Here is a 20,376-nt window from a genome sequence, read left to right as displayed (position 1 = left end):
GAAGGGACTTACCGAATGAACTATATCCAGCATATCATAGGCTTTTGCAGATTCCACTGGAACAACTGTGTCCAGACCTGGAACCATACGGTCACTATTCAGAAGTTAAAAACATAGTATAAGCTTAGAATTTAAGGTAACTTGATGAGAAAACAGTATGGACACGAAGCTTGGTGGGGTATAGTGACAAAATCTTTCTGCACAATTGCTAAATGACACATATCACTATGGACAAGTAAGACTTTTCTCTTTGTGTCGTAGTTCCTATCACACAGTAGATTGAGCTGCTAAACTACATACACAATGAAACCACTTATCTTGAAGGCAAGAATAGTAAAGGAAAGGAGAAATACCAAAAGCGCAAGTTACATACCTGTAGAGGTATTCCCCGAGGACAGCAGCTGATTGTTCTCACTGATGGGTGACATCCACTGCAGCCCCTCCATCGGAAACTTCACTAGCAAAGGCCTTTGCTAGTCCTCGCGCGCCCATGCGCACCACGCATGCGCGGCCGTCTTCCCCGCCCGAACCGGCTCGTGTTCGTCAGTCCCATATGTACAAGACAAAGACAAGGGAAGACACAACTCCAAAGGGGAGGCCGGGCGGGTTTGTGAGAACAATCAGCCTGCTGTCTTCGGAGAATACCTTCTACAGGTATGTAGCATTCGCTTTCTCCGGGACAAGCAGGCTGCTTGTTCTCACTGATGGGGTATCCCTAGCCCCCAGGCTCACTCAAAACAACAAACATGGTCAACTGGGCCTCGCAACGGTGAGGACATAACTGAGATTTACCTAACAATTTATCCAACTAACTGAGAGTGTAGCCTGGAACAAAATAAAACAGGGGCCTAGGGGGGTGGAGTTGGATTCTAAACCCCGAACAGATTCTGAAGCACTAACTGCCCGAACCGACTGTCGCGTCGGGTATCCTGCTGCAGGCAGTAATGAGATGTGAATGTGTGGACAGATGACCACGTCGCAGCTTTGCAGATCTCAATAGTGGCTGACTTCAAGTGGGCCACTGACGCTGCCATGGCTCTAACATTGTGAGCCGTGACATGACCCTCAAGAGCCAGCCCAGCCTGGGCGTAAGTAAAGGAAATGCAATCTGCTAGCCAATTGGATATGGTGCGTTTCCCAACAGCCACTCCCCTCCTATTGGGATCAAAAGAAACAAACAATTGGGCGGACTGTCTGTTGGGCTGTGTCTGCTCCAGGTAGAAGGCCAATGCTCTCTTGCAGTCCAATGTGTGCAGCTGACGTTCAGCAGGGCAGGAATGAGGACAGGGGAAAGAATGTGGCAAGACAATTGACTGGTTCAGATGGAACTCCGACACAACCTTCGGCAAGAACTTAGGGTGAGTGCGGAGGACTACTCTGTTATGATGAAATTTGGTGTAAGGGGCCTGGGCTACCAGGGCCTGAAGCTCACTGACTCTACGAGCTGAAGTAACTGCCACCAAGAAAATGACCTTCCAGGTCAAGTACTTCAGATGGCAGGAGTTCAGTGGCTCAAAAGGAGGTTTCATCAGCTGGGTGAGAACGACATTGAGATCCCATGACACTGTAGGAGGCTTGACGGGGGGCATTGACAAAAGCAAACCTCTCATGAAGTGAACAACTAAAGGCTGTCCTGAGATCGGCTTACCTTCCACACGGTAATGGTATGCACTGATTGCACTAAGGTGAACCCTTACAGAGTTGGGTCTTGAGACCGACTCAAACAGTGCAGAAGGTATTCAAGCAGGGTCTGTGTAAGACAAGAACGAGATCTAGGGCCTTGCTGTCACACCAGACGGCAAACCTCCTCCATAGAAAGAAGTAACTCCTCTTAGTGGAATCTTTCCTGGAAGAAAGCAAGATGCGGGAGACACCCTCTGACAGACCCAAAGAGGCAAAGTCTACGCTCTCAACATCCAGGCCGTGAGAGCCAGGGACCGAGGCTGGATGCAGAAGCGCCCTTCGTCCTGCGTGATGAGGGTCGGAAAACACTCCAATCTCCACGGTTCTTCGGAGGACAACTCCAGAAGAAGAGGGAACCAGTCTGACGCGGCCAAAAGGAGCAATCAGAATCATGGTGCCTCGGTCTTGCTTGAGTTTCAACAAAGTCTTCCCCACCAGAGGTATGGGAGGATAAGCATACAGCAGACCCTCCCCCCAGTCCAGGAGGAAGGCATCCGACGCCAGTCTGCCGTGGGCCTGAAGCCTGGAACAGAACTGAGGGACTTTGTGGTTGGCTCGAGATCTACCAAGGGGGTGCCCCACACCTGGAAGATCTATCGCACTACACGGGAATTGAGCGACCACTCGTGAGGTTGCATAATCCTGCTCAACCTGTCGGCCAGACTGTTGTTTACGCCTGCCAGATATGTGGCTTGGAGCACCATGCCGTGACGGCGAGCCCAGAGCCACATGCTGACGGCTTCCTGACACAGGGGGCGAGATCCGGTGCCCCCCTGCTTGTTGACGTAGTACATGGCAACCTGGTTGTCTGTCTGAATTTGGATTTTGGTGGGACAGCCGATCTCTGAAGCCTTCAGAGCATTCCAGATCGCTCGTAACTCCGAAGATTGATCTGCAGATCTCGTTCCTGGAGGACCAGCTTCCTTGAGTGTGAAGCCCCTCGACATGAGCTCCCCACCCCAGGAGAGACCAGCCGTGGTCAGCACTTTTGTGGCTGAGGAATTTGTAAGGGACGTCCCAGAGTCAGATTGGACCAAATCGTCCACCAATACAGGGAGTCGAGAAACGCGTGGACAGGTGGATTACGTCTTCTAGATCCCCAGCAGCCTGAAACCACTGGGAAGCTAGGGTCCATTGAGCAGATCTCATGTGAAGGCGGGCCATGGGAGTCACATGAACTGTGGAGGCCATGTGGCCTAGCAATCTCAACATCTGCCGAGCTGTGATCTGCTGGGACGCTCGCACCCGCGAGACGAGGGACAACAAGTTGTTGGCTCTCGTCTCTGGGAGATAGGCGCGAGCCGTCCGAGAATCCAGCAGAGCTCCTATGAATTCGAGTCTCTGCACTGGGAGAAGATGGGACTTTGGGTAATTTATCACAAACCCCAGTAGCTCCAGGAGGCGAATAGTCATCTGCATGGACTGCAGGGCTCCTGCCTCGGATGTATTCTTCACCAGCCAATCGTCGAGATATGGGAACACGTGCACCCCCAGCCTGCGAAGTGCCGCTGCTACTACAGCCAAGCACTTTGTGAACACCCTGGGCGCAGAGGCGAGCCCAAGGGTAGCACACAGTACTGGAAGTGACGTGTGCCCAGCTGAAATCGCAGATACTGCCTGTGAGCTGGCAGTATCGGGATGTGTGTGTAGGCATCCTTCAAGTCCAGAGAGCATAGCCAATCGTTTTGCTGAATCATGGGAAGAAGGGTGCCCAGGGAAAGCATCCTGAACTTTTCCTTGACCAGATATTTGTTCAGGGCCCTTAGGTCTAGGATGGGAATGCATCCCCCCTGTTTTCTTTTCCACAAGGAAGTACCTGGAATAGAATCCCAGCCCTTCTTGCCCGGATGGCACGGGCTCGACCGCATTGGCGCTGAGAAGGGCGGAGAGTTCCTCTGCAAGTACCGCTTGTGCTGGAAGCTGTAAGACTGAGCTCCGGTGGACAATTTGGAGGTTTTGAGGCCAAATTGAGGGTGTATCCTTGCCGGACTATTTGGAGAACCCACTGATCGGAGGTTATGAGAAGCCACCTTTGGTGAAAAGCTTTCAACCTCCCTCCGACTGGCAGGTCGCCCGGCACTGACACTTGGATGTCGGCTATGCTCTGCTGGAGCCAGTCAAAAGCTCGTCCCTTGCTTTTGCTGGGGAGCCGAGGGGCCTTGCTGAGGCGCACGCTGCTGACGAGAGCGAGCGCGCTGGGGCTTAGCCTGGGCCGCAGGCTGTCGGAAGGAGGATTGTACCTACGCTTGCCAGAAGAGTAAGGAACAGTCTTCCTTCCCCAAAAAAAATCTTCTACCTGTAGAGGTAGAGGCTGAAGGCTGCCGGCGGGAGAACTTGTCGAATGCGGTGTCCCGCTGGTGGAGCTGCTCTACCACCTGTTCGACTTTCTCTCCAAAAATATTATCCGCACGGCAAGGCGAGTCCGCAATCCGCTGCTGGATTCTATTCTCCAGGTCGGAGGCACGCAGCCATGAGAGCCTGCGCATCACCACACCTTGAGCAGCGGCCCTGGACGCAACATCAAAGGTGTCATACACCCCTCTGGCCAGGAATTTCCTGCACGCCTTCAGCTGCCTGACCACCTCCTGAAAAGGCTTGGCTTGCTCAGGGGGGAGCGCATCAACCAAGCCCGCCAACTGCCGCACATTGTTCCGCATGTGTATGCTCGTGTAGAGCTGGTAGGACTGAATTTTGGCCACGAGCATAGAGGAATGGTAGGCCTTCCTCCCAAAGGAGTCTAAGGTTCTAGAGTCTTTGCCCGGGGGCGCCGAAGCATGCTCTAGAACTCTTAGCCTTCTTTAGGGCCAAATCCACAACTCCAGAGTCATGAGGCAACTGAGTGCGCATCAGCTCTGGGTCCCCATGAATCCGGTACTGGGACTCGATCTTCTTGGGAATGTGGGGATTAGTTAGAGGCTTGGTCCAGTTCGCCAGCAATGTCTTTTTTAGGACATGGTGCATGGGTACAGTGGACGCTTCCTTAGGTGGAGAAGGATAGTCCAGGAGCTCAAACATTTCAGCCCTGGGCTCGTCCTCCACAACCACCGGAAGGGGATGGCCGTAGACATCTCCCGGACAAAGGAAGCAAAAGACAGACTCTCGGGAGGAGAAAGCTGTCTCTCAGGAGAGGAGTGGGATCGGAAGGAAAGACCTTCAGACTCCTCGTCAGAGAAATATCTGGGTCTTCTTCCTCTTCCCACGAGGCCTCACCCTCGGTGTCAGACACAAGTTCACGGACCTGTGTCTGCAACCTCGCCCGACTCGACTCTGTGGAGCCACGTCCACGATGGGGGCGTCGGGAGGTAGACTCCCTCGCCCGCATCGGCGAAGCTCCCTCCGCCGACGTAGTCGGGGAGCCTTCCTGGGAGGCGACAGCAGGCGGTACCCGCACGCGGCACAGACGCCGGAGACCTCACCTCGGGCGATGGACCGCCGGCGCCACGCTCGACGGTACCGGGTGGCCAAGCACCGCCGTACCGGAGGGGTAGGGCGCAACAGCTCTCCCAGAATCTCTGTGAAAACAGCCCGGAGGCTCTCGTTCAGAGCGGCTGCAGAGAAAAGGCATGGATGTCGATGCAGGCGGCGACGTCAGAAACCTGTTCCGGCATGGAGGCTGTTCTGGGCTGTCCAGAGCGGAGCGCATCGACACCTCCTGGACAGAGGGTGAGCGGTCCTCTCGGTGCCGATGCCTACTGGGTGCCGACTCCCTCGGCGACCCAGAGCTCTCGGTGCCAACACGGGAAGGAGACCGATGACGATGCTTCTTCGATTTCTTTGAACGAGCATTTCACGGAGCTTCCCGGCACCGACGAGGAGGACGTAGAATCCAACCGTCGCTTCCTCGGGGCCTAGACCGAAGGAGGTCGGTCTCGGGGGGGCTGTACCGCAGGAGCCCTCAGGGTAGGGGGAGACCCACCAGAAGGCTCACCGCCACCAGCAGGGGAATAGACAGCCCTCACCTGCACTCCAGACGAAGCACCACCGTCCGACGACATCAGCCGACGAGGTCCCGGTACCACCGACGTCGATGCAGCTGTCCGATGTCTCAGCGCCGATGCAGAGGGCCGATGCCTCGATGCACTGGCGGCCGAGGAAGAAGTTCTGGACGCTGAAGACGTCGATGCACCCGATACCCCCGGTGCCGATGTCGACGAAGAGCCCGAGAACAAAACGCTCCACTGGGCCAATCTCGCTACCTGAGTCCGCTTTTGCAAAAGGGAACACAGACTACAGGCCTGCGGGCGGTGCCCAGCCCCCAAGCACTGAAGACACGACGCATGCCTGTCAGTGAGCGAGATGACCCGGGCGCACTGGGTGCACTTCTTGAAGCCGCTGGGAGACTTCGATGTCATGGGCGGAAAAATCACGCCGGCGAGATCAAAAGTTGAAATGGCGGAAAAGGCACCCGAAAAACAAGGGGAAGAAAACTTCGACCCGAGGCCTAAAAGCGGCGTACCCCGACGACGAAAGAAAACTTACCGGGGCGAAAAAGCTGGAAATAGCGGGGGGAAAAGAGACCGAAGAGTCTCTTTCCACACACAGAATAAGTTTTTTTTTTTTTTTGAGAAACAACACGAAGAACGCGCGAGGTCGACTTTGCGGGGCACGACACGGCAAAAACACGACCGTACCGAGCGCGGACAAAAGAAGACTGACGAACACGAGCCGGTTCGGGCGGGAAGACGGCCGCGCATGCGCGGTGCGCATGAGCGCGCGAGGACTAGCAAAGGCCTTTGCTAGTAAAGTGTTCCGATTGGAGGGGCTGCCGTGGACGTCACCCATCAGTGAGAACAAGCAGCCTGCTTGTCCTCGGAGAATATGAACTAATTCAGGAAGAAGGAAGAGGGGGTTTTATTTTATTTACTGTATTTTCTTTTTATTATTTTTATTTTTACTTTATGTCTTTGTAATCCATTGGGTTGGTCGTGAGCCCTTGGGCCCTGGCCAAGGCCAGCAGAGCGCTGACCCAGGCCAAGGGGAGGCCAACCCACCACCACACACCCCAGCTACACAATACCCCTAAGCTACCCTCCCCTGCAGTACCTCAGGAAGAAAGGCAAACAGGCATTCAGGCGGGTCTCGCGGCCGAACCGGAACCCAGGCACGCAGAGCCACTCGTGCGGGCCTCACAGCCGCACTGGAACCTAGACACACACAGGGAGGGGTGAAAGAACCCCCGAGGGCCCCCCCGGGACCCCAAAATGCTAGACATGCACTAAACCCCAGCAATAGGGCAGAGGGAGTAACAAAAGAACCAGAGCGGGGCCACAACCTCCCAGGGGACTAGCGCAGGACAGGGGAGCTAATACAGCAAGCCAAAAGGGGTGAGATAGCCCCAGCCAGAGGCCAGAGGTACAAGACACCAAAGGGAGGCAGAAAGCCCTTGCCTCAATCCCACAGAAGACAGAGGCAGAGACACAGTATACAAAGTACACAAAGGGTTAATTAAACTCACTGAGCCAGCAAACCCAGGGAAGAGAAATCCTTAGAGTAAACAATCAAAGAGAAAGCTCCCCGAGGGGAAGCAGGCCCTACTGAACAAACACACAGAGGCAGGGACACAATACAGTACACAAAGGGTTAAACTCACTGAGCCAGCAGACACAGAGGACGCTCTCACACAAGCAGCCTAGCTGAAACAGAGGCTGAACAAACCCCAGCCCCCACTGACAAACAAGCAGCTGGCTTCCTTCAGCGAACTGCAGGCAGTGAAGGGAAGCCCAGCTGGAGGAAAGAGAACTGATTACTTCACACACGCACACGCTGCCCCCCAGCTAACACAAACAGAAGGGAAAGGAAAGAAATCCCTGAACAGGAAAACTCAGATCAAAGTCAGAACTGTACAGATTTAGTCACACAGGGAATGTAACGCCAAAGTAAGTAGCAACATGCAGGCTTAAGTACTACCCACTGATGTCAGCACAAACTCTGTCAGCCAATCAAAAGAGACGTCCCCCTCTCCCTTTGCCAAACCGGCAGAATCATAACATCACCCCACCCCCCCTTCAAGCCCCCCCTACCCCGGCCACGAGGTTTAGGCTTGTGAGGGAAAAGGCGGTGGAATCGTCTGACTAAGACCAGCGCGTGGACATGAGTAGCGTCCTCCCAGGAGTTGTCTGTCGGTCCATATCCCTTCCACGCAATGAGATACTGGAGATGTCCTCGGAAGCGCCTCGCATCCAAGACATCCCGGACTTCGTATTCCCCCTGGGAAGCTGAGACGGCTGGACTAGAAGGCAAAGCGGGCAAGACACCTTTTCTCAGAATCACTGGCTTCAGCAAGGGCACATGAAAGGTGTTATGTACCTGTAATGTAGGGGTAACTTTAGCTGATAACAGACCCGATTCACTTGCCTCACAATAGGATACGGACCCACAAATTGAGGTGCAAAGCGGGGAAGAGGGGATCTTCAGACCAAGATTACGCGTGGACAACCACACCAAGTCGCCAGGCTGGAAGCGCGGCTCCACTCTACCTATCCGCTTGGCGTTTCATACGAGCGGAGGTCACTCGCAGATCTTTCTGAACTGACGACTAAATTGCTTGAAGAAAAGTCACCACGTCGGCCGCTGCTGGGACATCCGAGTTGGTTTTCAAGGGGTATAGTATCCGCGGAAGTCTTCCATATACGATGTAAAAGGGCGAAGCGCCCATGGCCGAGCTCACTCGATTGTTATGAGCGAATTCTGCCCAAGGCAGCAGCTGACTCCAGTCATTGTGGTGCTCGTTGACATACATCCGCAGGAACTGCTTCAGGCATTGGTTAACGCGTTCTGTTTGGCCATTGGATTGTGGGTGATATCCCGACGAAAAGTTCAGCTTTACCTCAAGGGCCAGATTCAGAGCTCGCCAGAACTTCAAGACAAATTGTACTCCTTGATCGGAGGTAATGGATTCCGGCAGATCATGGAGACGAAAAATAGAGCTGATGAAATACTGTGCCAGCTTCACCGCCGAAGGAAGGGTAGGCATGGGTACGAAGTGGGCCATTTTAGAGAACCGGTCCACCACTACCCAGACAACTGTGTGCCCTTCAGAGTTGGGCAGATCCGTAACAAAGTCCATGGCAATGTGGGTCCACGGTCTCTCAGGTACCGGTAATGGCATCAGCAACCCCTGGGGTCTCCGACGGTCGGCTTTATTCTGGGTGCACTCCGGACACGCAGCCACAAACTCCTGCACATCCCGATCAAGTGAGGGCCACCAATAATGCTGGGAGATGAACCGCTTGGTTCCCAGGATCCCAAGATGTCCTGCCATTCGAGAGGCATGCCCCCATTGGAGTGTCCTTTCCCTCAGCCGGGGTGGCACAAAGGGTGGCACAAAGGTCATACCCGCAGGGACAGCTAGCATCATAGTGGCCACAATGGCGTCAGGTTTGATTACATACTGCAGGGGTTCCTCCTCCAGGTCAGCCTCCATGGACCTGGAGAGAGCGTATGCCTTAGTGTTCTCCGCTGGCCGGTAGGCCAGAGTGAAATCAAAGTGGGAGAAGAATAATGCCCACCGGGCCTGGTGAGGATTCAATGTTCTCGCTTCCCGCAAGTAGGTCAAATTTTTATGGTCCGTGAACACCGTGAAGGGCTCCTGTGCCCCTTCCAACAGATGACGCCATTCTTCCAGAGCCAATTTAATGGCTAAAAGCTCCTGATCTCCGATGGCATAGTTCTTTTTGGCGGGGGTATACTTCTTTGAGAAGAAGGCACATGGGAGAAGTCTCACAATGGAGTGGGCTTGAGACAGCACAGCTCCTACGCCTACCGATGAGGCGTCCACTTCCACGAAAAATTTACTCGCTGGATTGGGATGGCATAGCACTGGTGCTCCAACAAAAGCCTGCTTAAGGTTTTCAAAGGCCTTACACGCCTCCGGTGACCAATTATGGGCGTCAGCATTCTTCTTGGTTAAGGCAGTAAGGGGAGCAGTCAGAAACGAGTAGTTCCAAATGAACTGCCTAGAGTAGTTCGCGAAAACTAAGAAGCGCTGTAGAGCCTTACACCCAGTGGGTTGCTGCCAGTGCAGGATGGCTGTCAGCTTACTGGGGTCCATACGCAGCCCGTGGTTTGAAATGATGTACCCCAGGAAGAGCAGTTCGGAGTGATGGAATTCACATTTCTCCAGTTTCACATAAAGGTGGTTCTCTTTTAACCACTATAATACGACCTTCACATGCTCCTGGTGCTCCTCCTCAGCCCTTGAAAAAATTAAGATGTCGTCCAGGTAGACCATCACAAACTTATACAGGAGATCCCTGAAGATGTCATTCATGAAGGCCTGGAAGACGGCTGGGGCATTAGCAAGTCCAAACGGCATGACCCGGTATTTGTAATGCCCGCCGCGGGTGTTAAACACCGTCTTCCACTCATCCCCCTCCTTGATCCGCACAAGGATGTAGGCCCCCCTGAGATCGAGCTTGGAGAAGATCTGGGCCCCCTGGAGGCGGTCAAATATCTCAGAAATCAAGGGAAGCGGGTACTTGTCCTTCCACGTGATGGCATTAAGTCCTCTGTAATCAATGCAGGGGTGCAAGCACCCCCCCCCCCCCCCGTCTTTCTTTTCCACAAAGAAAAATTCAGTACCCGCTTGCGATTTAGAGGGTTGGATGAACCCTCGAGCTAGGTTCTCCCGAATATAATGGGCCATGGCTTCCGTCACTGGACGGGATAGGGGGTATATGCAACCACGAGGAGGTTCGGTGCCCGGTAATAGCTCTATGGCGCAATCATAAGAGCGATGGGGAGGCAGAATCTCTGCTTGTTGTTTGGAAAAAACATCTCCAAAGGATCGGTATGGGCCAGGTAACATGACATTGGCTCGATCCACAGGGAGCGTCACTGGTGCTGACGAGACCTTGTCCAAACAGACTTTCTGGCAGCCCGGGTCCCACGCCGACAATTCGCCCCGGGCCCAATCAATGCAGGGGTTGTGCAGGCAAAGCCAGGGTAATCCCAGGATTATGGACTCAGTGGCCGACGGTAGGACGTAGGAGGAGATAACATCTTTGTGTAAGACTCCTACCCGTATGGTCATGGGCATGGTCCTGGAGCGTAGAACTCCCTGAACCAGTCCCCAAGCCGCTGAGACAGTGACGGACTGAGGTAACTCCTTAGTAGGAATTTGATGAACCCTCACCAGGTCCGCACTGATAAAGTTGCCTCCCGCACCCGAGTCAACTAGCACCTCAAAACAAGGGGTATCCTTAATCGCCAGTAGAACTGGAACCAGAACCTGCGTCCAAGGGGAGACTGACTTCGGCCCTGACCCGGTCTCCCTAGCCAGTATCAGGGCTGCCGGTTTCCCGAGTTCTTTCTCTTCGGGCAATCACGGACAAAGTGCCCCTTCACTCCACAATGCAGGCACAGCCCCTTCGAGCGTCTCCGCTGTCTCTCCTGGGCCGTCCGGTCAACCGTCCGGTGGAGGAGTGGCCTAGTGGTTAGGGTGGTGGACTTTGGTCTTGGGGAACTGAGGAACTGAGTTTGATTCCCGGCACAGGCAGCTCCTTGTGACTCTGGGCAAGTCACTTAACCCTCCATTGCCTGCCGCATTAAGCCTGCCATGAGTGGGAAAGCGCGGGGTACAAATGTAACAAAAAAAAACCAAACCTGCATAGGTTCGGCCCCATCAGGCGCACCCAGCGACTGGGAAGCAGGGCTCCTGTGCGAGCTCTTCGAGTTAGCCCCACCAAACTGCTGACCCGCGCGACGTTCACAGGCCCACTCCCTGAACCGAATGTCCACCTGGGTGCAGAGACGGATGAAGTCGTTCAGATCTGAGGGCAGCTCCCGACCTGTGAATTCGTCCTTAATGTTGGCCGAAACCCCATGCCAAAACACCACAGTAAGGCTTGGATTATCCCAACCTAGCTCTACGGCCAGGGTCCGAAATTGGATGGCGTACTCGTCCAGAGAGAGTCGACCCTGCTGTAGGTTCAACAGCTGAGTCGCCGCCGAGGAGGGTTTCCCGGGTTCCTCAACGATGAGCCGAAATTGCTTCAGAAACTCTGCCAAATTATCCAAATTATCCTTCTTCTCCCATAATGGAGAGGCCCAGGACAGAGCGGGTCCCGCCAGTAGGGAGATGATATATGCCACCTTCGCCCTATCCGACGGAAAACCCCGGGCCTGCAACTCGAAAACAATTTGGCACTGATTGAGGGAGCTCCGGCAGGTCTTACTATCGTCCTCGTACCGTGGAGGCTGAGCCACCCAAATACCTCAGCCACATACGAGGGAACCCGGCAGGGTGAGAGCCGACGAGCCCTCCGCAGCCCCAGTGCCGGTCAGCTGACTCAGCGCGTTCACGACTCCTGATACCTGTTGTAGCTGAGCATGCAGTTACTGGAGCAGCTGCATGGGAGATGGTTCGGTCAAGCTCATGGCTTTGGCGTTCTGTAATCCGTTGGGTTGGTCGTGAGCCCTTGGGCCCTGGCCGAGGCCAGTAGAGCGCCGACCCAGGCCAAGGGGAGACAGACCCACCACCACACACCCCAGCTACACAATACCCCTAAGCTACCCTCCCCTGCAGTACCTCAGGAAGAAAGGCAAATAGGCATTCAGGCGGGCCTCGCAGCCGAACTGGAACCCAGGCACGCAGAGCCACTTGTGCGGGCCTCACAGCCACACTGGAACCCAGACACACACAGGGAGGGGTGAAAGAACCCCGAGGGCCCCCCGGGACCCCAAAATGCTAGACATGCATATAGGGCAGAGGGAGTAACAAAAGAACCAGAGCGGGGCCACAACCTCCCAGGGGACTAGCGCAGGACAGGGGAGCTAATACAGCACGCCAAAAGGGGTGAGATAGCCCCCAGCCAGAGGCCAGAGGTACAAGACACCAAAGGGAGGCAGAAAGCCCTTGTCTCAATCCCACAGAAGACAGAGGCAGAGACACAGTATACAAAGTACACAAAGGGTTAAACTCACTGAGCCAGCAGACCCATGGAAGAGAAATCCTTAAACAATCAAAGAGAAAGCTCCTGAGGGGAAGCACGACCCTACTAAACAAACACACAGTCAGAGGCAGGGACACAATACACACAATACACAAAGGGTTAAACTCACTGAGCCAGCAGACACGGGAAGAGAAATCCTTAGAGTAAACAATCAACTGGAGAGGACACTCTCACACAAGCAGCCTAGCTGAAACGGAGGCTGAACAAACCCCAGCCCCCACTGACAAACAAGCAGCTGGCTTCCCTCAGCGAACTGCAGGCAGTGAAGGGAAGCCCAGCTGGAGGCAAGAGAACTGATTACTTCACACACGCACATGCTGCCCCCCAGCTAACACAAACAGAAGGGAAAGGAAAGAAATCCCTGAACAGGAAATCTCAGTTCAAAGTCAGAACACAACGTACTGAGAGAGAACTGTACGGCTTTAGTCACACATGGAATGTAACGCCAAAGCAAAGTAAGTAGCAACATGCAGGCTTAAGTACAACCCACTGACGTCAGCACAAACCCTGGCAGTCAATCAAAAGAGACGTCCCCCCCCTCTCCCTCTGTCAAACCGGCAGAATCATAACAGTCTTTTTATTTTACTTTTTTTATTCTTATTGGCAGAATCATAACAGTCTTTTTATTTTACTTTTTTTATTCTTATTTTTCAATTTGTTTTGGGGTATACTGTAAAAATCACTCAGAATGGAGTAGATGTTCATTACTCTGCTCTGAGTTAATAAAGATATATTAAAAAAAATAAAAGAATTAGACTAGCTTAGTCATGTATGAGGGCAGCAGGCAGGAAGGTACGCACATGCATGCTGTACTGCCCTCAAAGGTTTCTGCAAGTTGCTGGAGAGCGGTTCCTGCTGTCCTCAGAGAACATCTGTTACACGTGAGTAACTTAGCGTTATCTGCCAAAACATTCTATACCCAAATTTCCATTATCTAACTTCCAAGCACCATTTCCAGTATATCGAAGTTTCTTACCTGAAGCAGGTATTTTCCGAGGACAGCAGGCTGCATATTCTCAAGTGGGTGACGTCACGTCGGCCTGGAGGATTTTCTAGCAAAATCTCAAAAGTCTCTTCCAGAGCGTTCCGTCGCGCGAGACGATCCCATCGCGCATACGCACACGTTTTCCCGCTCGCCGCACAGACACGCTCCTCAGTTGAATCCAAAAGATGAAAGAAAAGCAACTCCAAAGGGGAGGTGGGAGGATTTGTGAGAATATGCAGCCTGCTGTCCTCGGAGAATACTTGCTTCAGGTAAGAAACTTCGCTTTCTCCGAGGACAAGCAGGCTGATATTCTCACATGTGGGGTATCCCTAGCCCCCAGGCTCACTCAAATCAAGAAACATTGGTCAATTGGGCCTCACAACGGCGAGGACATAACAAAAATTGACCTGAAACAAGAAATATCTACCTGAGAGTGCAGCCTGGAACAGAATATAAATGGGCCTTGGAGGGTTGGAGTTGGATTCTAAAGCCCAAACAGATTCTGCAGCACCGACTGGCCAAACCAACTGTCGCGTCAGCTATCCTGCTGAAGGCAGTAGTGAGATGTGAATGTGTGGACTGATGACCACGTCGCAGCCTTGCAGATCTCTTCAATAGTGGTTGACCTGAGATGAGCCACTGACGAAGCCATGGCTCTTAACGTTATGAGCCGTGACATGGCCCTCTAAAGTCAGCCCAGCTTGGGCATAAGTGAAGGAAATGCAATCTGCTAGCCAATTAGATATGGTGCGTTTCCCGACAGCAACTCCCCTCCTGTTGGGATTAAAAGAAATAAATAACTGGGCAGACTGTCTGTGGGGGCTTGACCGCTCCACGTAAAAGGCCAATGCTCTTTTGCAGTCCAAAGTGTGCAGCTTGCTTTTGCCAGGACTTGTATGAGGACGGGGAAAAAATGTTGGCAAGACAATTGACTGGTTCAGATGGAATTCCGACACCACCTTTGGCAAGAACCTAGGGTGAGTACGGAGGACTACTCTGTTTTGATGAAATTTAAGGTAAGGAGCATGAACCACTAGGGCCTGAAGCTCACTGACCCTACGAGCTGAAGTAACAGCCACCAAGAAAATGACCTTCCAGGTCAAGTACTTCAAATGGCAGGAATTCAGTGGCTCGAAAGGGGGTTTCATCAGTTGGGTGAGAACGACATTGAGATCCCATGACACTGAAGGAGGTTTCACAGGGGGTTTTGACAAAAGCAAACCTCTCATGAAGCGAACAACTAAAGGCTGTCCAGAGATAGGGTGACCTTGTACACATTGATGGTAAGCACTAATTGCACTAAGGTGAACTCTTATGGAGTTGGTCTTGAGACCAGACTCTGATAAATGCAGAAGGTACTCAAGCAAGGTCTGTGTAGGACATGAAAAGGGATCTAGGGCCCTGCTGTCACACCAGACGGCAAACCTCTTCCATTTAAAAGAGTAACATCTTTTAGTGGAATCTTTTCTGGAAGCAAGCAAGACTCGGGAGACACCCTCAGAAAGACCCAAGGAGGCAAATTCTAAGCTCTCAACATCCAGGCCGTGAGAGCCAGAGACCGGAGGTTGGGATGTAGAAGCGCCCCTTCGTTCTGAGTAATGAGGGTTGGGAAACACTCCAATCTCCATGTTTCTTCGGAGGACAGCACCAGAAGAAGAGGGAACCAGATCTGACGCGGCCAGAAAGGCGCAATCAGAATCATGGTTCCGCGGTCTTGCTTGAGTTTCAGCTAAGTCTTCCCCACCAGAGGTATGGGAAGATACGCGTAGAGAAGGCCTGTTCCCCAATGAAAGAGAAAGGCATCCGACGCTAGCCTGCCGTGGGCCTGTAGTCTGGAACAGAACTGAGGGGTCTTGTGATTGAATTGAGTGGCAATAAGATCCACCGAGGGGGTGCCCCACGCTCAGAAGATCTTTCTGGTGACAGCCATGCTCAGTGACCACTTGTGAGGTTGCATTATCCTGCTCAATCTGTCGGCCAGACTGTTGTTTACGCCGGCCAGATAAACGGCTTGGAGAAACATGCCATGTTGGCGAGCCCAAAGCCACATCTGTATGGGTTTTCCCCTGACACAAGGGCGAGATCCGGTGCCCCTTGCTTGTTTGTGTAGTACATTACAACCTGATTGTCTGTTTGAATCAGAATAATTTGGTTGGATAACCGATCTCTGAAAGCCTTTAGAGCGTTCCAGATCGCTCACAACTCCAGGAGGTTGATCTGAAGATGCTTTTCCTGAAGGGAACAAGCTCCTTGAGTGTGAAGCCCATCTACATGTGCTCCCCACCCAAGGAGTGATGCATCCGTCGTCAGCACTTTTTGTGGCTGAGGAATTTGGAATGGCGCCCCAAAACCAGATTAGATCGAATTGTCCACCACTGAAGTGAATTCCGAAAGTCGATGGACAGCTGGATCACATCCTCTAGATTCCCTGCAGCTTGAAACCACTGGAAGCTAGGGTCCACTGAGCCGATCCTCATGTGAAGACGTGCCATGGGAGTTACATGAACTGTGGAAGCCATGTGCCCCAGAAGTCTCAACGTCTGCCAAGCTGTATCTGCTGAGAACGCTTGAAAACCCTGGAGACTAGAGACAGAAGGTTTGTCCGCTCTATGGCTCGGGAAGATAGGCACAAGCTTCTTCGTACCACAGAGCCCCAATGAATTCCAATTTTTGAACTGGGTTGAATGGACTTTGGTAATTGATTAAACCCTAGAAGCTCAGCACATTGAATAGTCTCTGCATGGACTGTAAGCTCCTGCCTGGGAGGTGCTCTTCACCAGCCAATTGTCCAGATAAGGGAACAACATGCCACTTCCCAGCCTGTGTAGAGATGCTGCAAACAACTGCCAGGCACTTGGTAAGACCCTGGGCGCAGACGCCAAGCCAAAGGGCAAGCACCACAGTACTGAAAGTGCTGCGTTCCCAGCCAAAAACCGCAGATACTTCCTGTGAGCTAGAAGTATCGAAATGTGAGTGTAAGCGTCCTTAAGTCCAGAGAGCATAGCCAATCGTTTGCCTGAATAATGGTGAGAAGGGTGCCCAGGGAAAGCATCCTGAACTTTCTCAAACCAGATATTTGTTCAGGGCCCTTAGGTCTAGGATCGACGCATCCCCCATGTCTTCTTTTCCACAAAGAAGTACCTGGAATAGAATCCCAGCCCTTCTTGCCCTGGTGGAAGTGGGCTCGACCGCATTGGTGCTGAGAAGGGCGAGAGTTCCTCTGCAAGTACATGCTTGTGTTGGGAGCTGAAGGACTGAACTCCCAGTGGGCAATTTGGAGGTTTGGTTTCCAGATTGAGGGTGTATCCTAACCGACTATTGGAAGAACACACCGGTAGGAGGTTATCAGAGGCCACCTTTGGTGAAAAAATTTTAACCTCCCCTCGACAGGCAGATCGTCCAGCACTGACACATTTATGGTGGCTATGCTCGACTGGAGCCAGTCAAAACCCCGTCCCTGGTTTTTGCTGGGGAGCTGCAGGGGCCTGTTTAAGCGCACGCTGTTGACGAGAACGAGCGTGCTGTGGCAGAGCCTAAACCGGCTGTCAAGAAGTAGGAGTATACTTACGGCCCCTAGAGGCGTAAGGTGCACTTCTCTTCCCTTTACAAAACTTCCTAGAAGAGGAAGCAGATGCAGAAGGCGCCTGGCGGGAGAGAGAGTCCATAGTGTTATCACGCTAATAGAGATGATCAACTCTTTGACGTTCTCACCGAAAAGATGATCCCCCTAGCAAGGGATATCCGCAATTTTCTGCTGAGTTCTCTCCTCCAGGTTAGAGGCACGCAGCCATGAGAGTCTGCGCATCACTATACCCATAGCAGAAAATCTAGATGTCACATCGCAAGTGTCGTAAATGCCCCTGGACAGGAACTTGCGACACGCCTTCTGCTGCCTGACCACTTGGCGAAAAGGCTCGGCCTGCTCCGGTGGGAGTGTATCAACCAAACTCTCAAGCTGCCGCACTGAGTTCCGCAAATGAATGCTCGTAAAGAGCTGGTAGGACTGAATTTTGGAAGCGAGCATGCCAGCCTAATATGCCTTCCTCCAAAAAGAATCCAAGGTTCTATGTTCTTGCCCCGGGGGTGCCGAGGCAAAGTTCCTAGAACTCTTAGCTCTTCTGAGAGCGGAATCCACCACCGCAGAGTCATGAGGCAACTGAGGCAGGACAAAACTGGGTTCCCTGTGGATCCGATACTGGGATTCAGCCTTTTGGGGATAGTTGGACAAGAAAGAGGCTTCTCCTAGTTCCTCATCAGCACTTCCCTGAGTATATTGTGAAAAGGAGCTGTGGTAGAAGACTTAGGTGGAGATGGATAATCCAGGACCTCGAGCATCTTGGCCCTGGGCTCATCCACAGTCACCACAGGGAAGGGAATGGCCTCAGACATTTCCCCGCACAAAAGATGAAAAAGACAAGCTCTCCCGGAGGGGAGAGCTGTCTCTGAGGTGAGGGGTCGAATCAGACGGAAGACCTAGAGAATCGTCGGCAGAGAAAACTCCATGACCCCCATCTTCATCAGATGAGCCATCATCAGATGGGGCTAACAACAAAGAAAGAGCAGCCCAGATCCGAGCCCGTCTTGACATAGAGGTGCGGTGACCTTGATGATGGTGTCGAGTAGTCGACTCCCCAGGAGACTCCGGTGAAGCTTCCTCCACCGAAGGCATTGGAGAGTCGACCCGGGAGGCAACCGGCTCCGATACCGGAAGCGGTACCGGAGAAGGAGACCGCACCACCGGCAAGAGGCATGGTGCCGCAGCAGCATCCGGCACCGTCGGTACCAGTAACTCCGGTGCCAAGCGCAAGTGATGCAGCACCGCTTCCATGAAATCTGGAAAAATAGCCTTGATGTGCTCATCTACAGAAGCTGTCGGGGAAGGCTGTGGTGCCGGTGTGGGCGTCAGAGGCAGAATCTGCAGAGGCTGGGGAGCTGGTACCGGGCTGCCAGACGACCTGCGCATCGATACCTCCATAACAGAGGGAGAGCGATCCTCTCGGCACCAACGCTTCTCGGGTACCGAATGCCTCGATGGCCCGGAGCTCACGGTACCGTGTTGAGAAGAAACGATGACGGTGCTTCTTGGCCTTCACCCGACTCCCGTCACTGAGACTTCTCGGTACCCGGTGAGGAAGACGTTGGAATCCACACGCTTCCTCGAGGCCTGGTCCGATAGAGGTCGGGTCCCGGGGGGCCTGCAAAGCAGGAGGCGCCGAGGCGGGTGGAAGACCCACTCGATGCATCACTGCATCCCAGTGTGCATCGGTCCTCTTGGGCAGCCTGTACCCGGTCTCCAGATGCCAACGCTGCCCTCGACATCGATGGTACCGATGTCGATGTCGAGGTACTGGACCCAAAAAGCTTTTCCTCTTTGGGCCTCTCAGAAAAGTTGAGTGCGCTTTTTCATTTTTTAAGGCACAACTTACAACTTTCCTGAAGATGGTCGGTGGCCCAAGTGCACTGAAGGCACCAGGAGTGTGGATCAGTGCCAGAGATGGTCCGGGTTGCAGCGGGCGCATGGCTTGAAGCTGCCAGAGATGCGAAGGTGGTAGAAACGAGAGGACAGAGATTGAAGGGGGGGCAGACTCAAGAAAAATGTCAGGAAGTATTTTTTCACGGAGAGAGTAGTGGATGGCTTGGAATGCCCTCCCGCGAGAGGTAGTGGAAATGAAAACGGTAATGGAATTCAAACATGCATGGGATCAACATAAAGGAATCCTGTTCAGAAGGAATGGATCCTAAGGAGCTAGCCGAGATTGGGGTGGGGGGGAGGCGGGGATGGTGCTGGGCAGACTTATACGGTCTGTGCCAGAGCCGGTGGTGGGAGGCGGGACTGGTGGTTGGGAGGCGGGGATAGTGCTGGGCATATTATACGTCTGTGCCCTGAAAAGGACAGGTACAAATCAAGGTAAGGTATACACAAAAAGTAGCACATATGAGTTTATCTTGTTGGGCAGACTGGATGGACCGTGCAGGTCTTTTTCTGTCGTCATCTACTATGTTACTACGTTACTATGTAGCTGCTGGGTGTCTTCGATGATATCGCGGGAAAAATCGCCTCCGCAAAATCAAAGGATGCGATTGTGTCAGAAAAAACTGACACAAAAAAAAGGGAAAAATACCCGATCGAGTGACCTAAGAACGGTCGCACGAAAAAAGAGAAGGAAACTTAGAAAACGAAAAACTACGAAGACTAAAGGGTTTTGCTTTTGTTTTTTTTAAACAACACCCGAAAGGGTAAAACGAACTCGTTTGAAGAGAAGAGAACTTCCACTCTCAAGGGCCTGGAAAAACACGAAGCGCTGAAGATAGAACTCTGTGTCTCCTCAGACGCGGAAAAGAAAAGAACTGAGGAGCGTGTCCACGCAGCGAGCGGGAAAACGTGCGCATGCATGCGCGATGGATCGTCTCACGCGACGGAACGCTCTGGAAGAGACTTTTGAGATTTTGCTAGAAAATCCTCCGGGCCGACGTGACATCACCCACATGTAAGAATATCAGCCTGCTTGTCCTCGGAGAATATTTCTTTCTTCATCATTTGATGTCCAAAAGCTTTTTAAAGTCTGAGTGACTAACCTTGGATCGTAGCATTCACTGATGGGGGCTGGATCCTGGTTACTCAGAGGGAGGTAGCTGAAGAATTCTCTAAGGTTCAGCAAAGCATCAATGTCATTCTCAAAGGCTCTATGTGCCACACCTTGGAGAGAGAGACACACACACACACACACACACACAAAGAGAGAGACAGATCAATGG

General features: G+C 52.8%; 1 protein-coding gene across 5 annotated transcripts in view; it reads right to left on the bottom strand.

Moving 5' to 3' along the window:
• The window catches only part of PCCB (propionyl-CoA carboxylase subunit beta), an 840,377-nt gene that overhangs the window by 402,746 nt on the left and 417,255 nt on the right, over positions 1 to 20,376 (bottom strand). For all 5 annotated transcript variants that reach the window (XM_030215921.1, XM_030215922.1, XM_030215920.1 and 2 more), the window contains 2 exons: positions 20,197 to 20,317; positions 13 to 94 (listed from right to left, as the gene is read on the bottom strand). In XM_030215921.1, the coding sequence (XP_030071781.1) occupies positions 13 to 94; positions 20,197 to 20,317 (203 nt within the window). The remainder of the gene's footprint in view (positions 1 to 12; positions 95 to 20,196; positions 20,318 to 20,376) is intronic.

Source organism: Microcaecilia unicolor, chromosome 10 (genome assembly GCF_901765095.1).
Source record: "Microcaecilia unicolor chromosome 10, aMicUni1.1, whole genome shotgun sequence".
Classification (NCBI taxonomy): Eukaryota; Metazoa; Chordata; class Amphibia; order Gymnophiona; family Siphonopidae; genus Microcaecilia; species Microcaecilia unicolor.
Note: the sequence above shows the minus strand (reverse complement) of the source record. Positions and strands in the feature narration are given on the sequence as shown.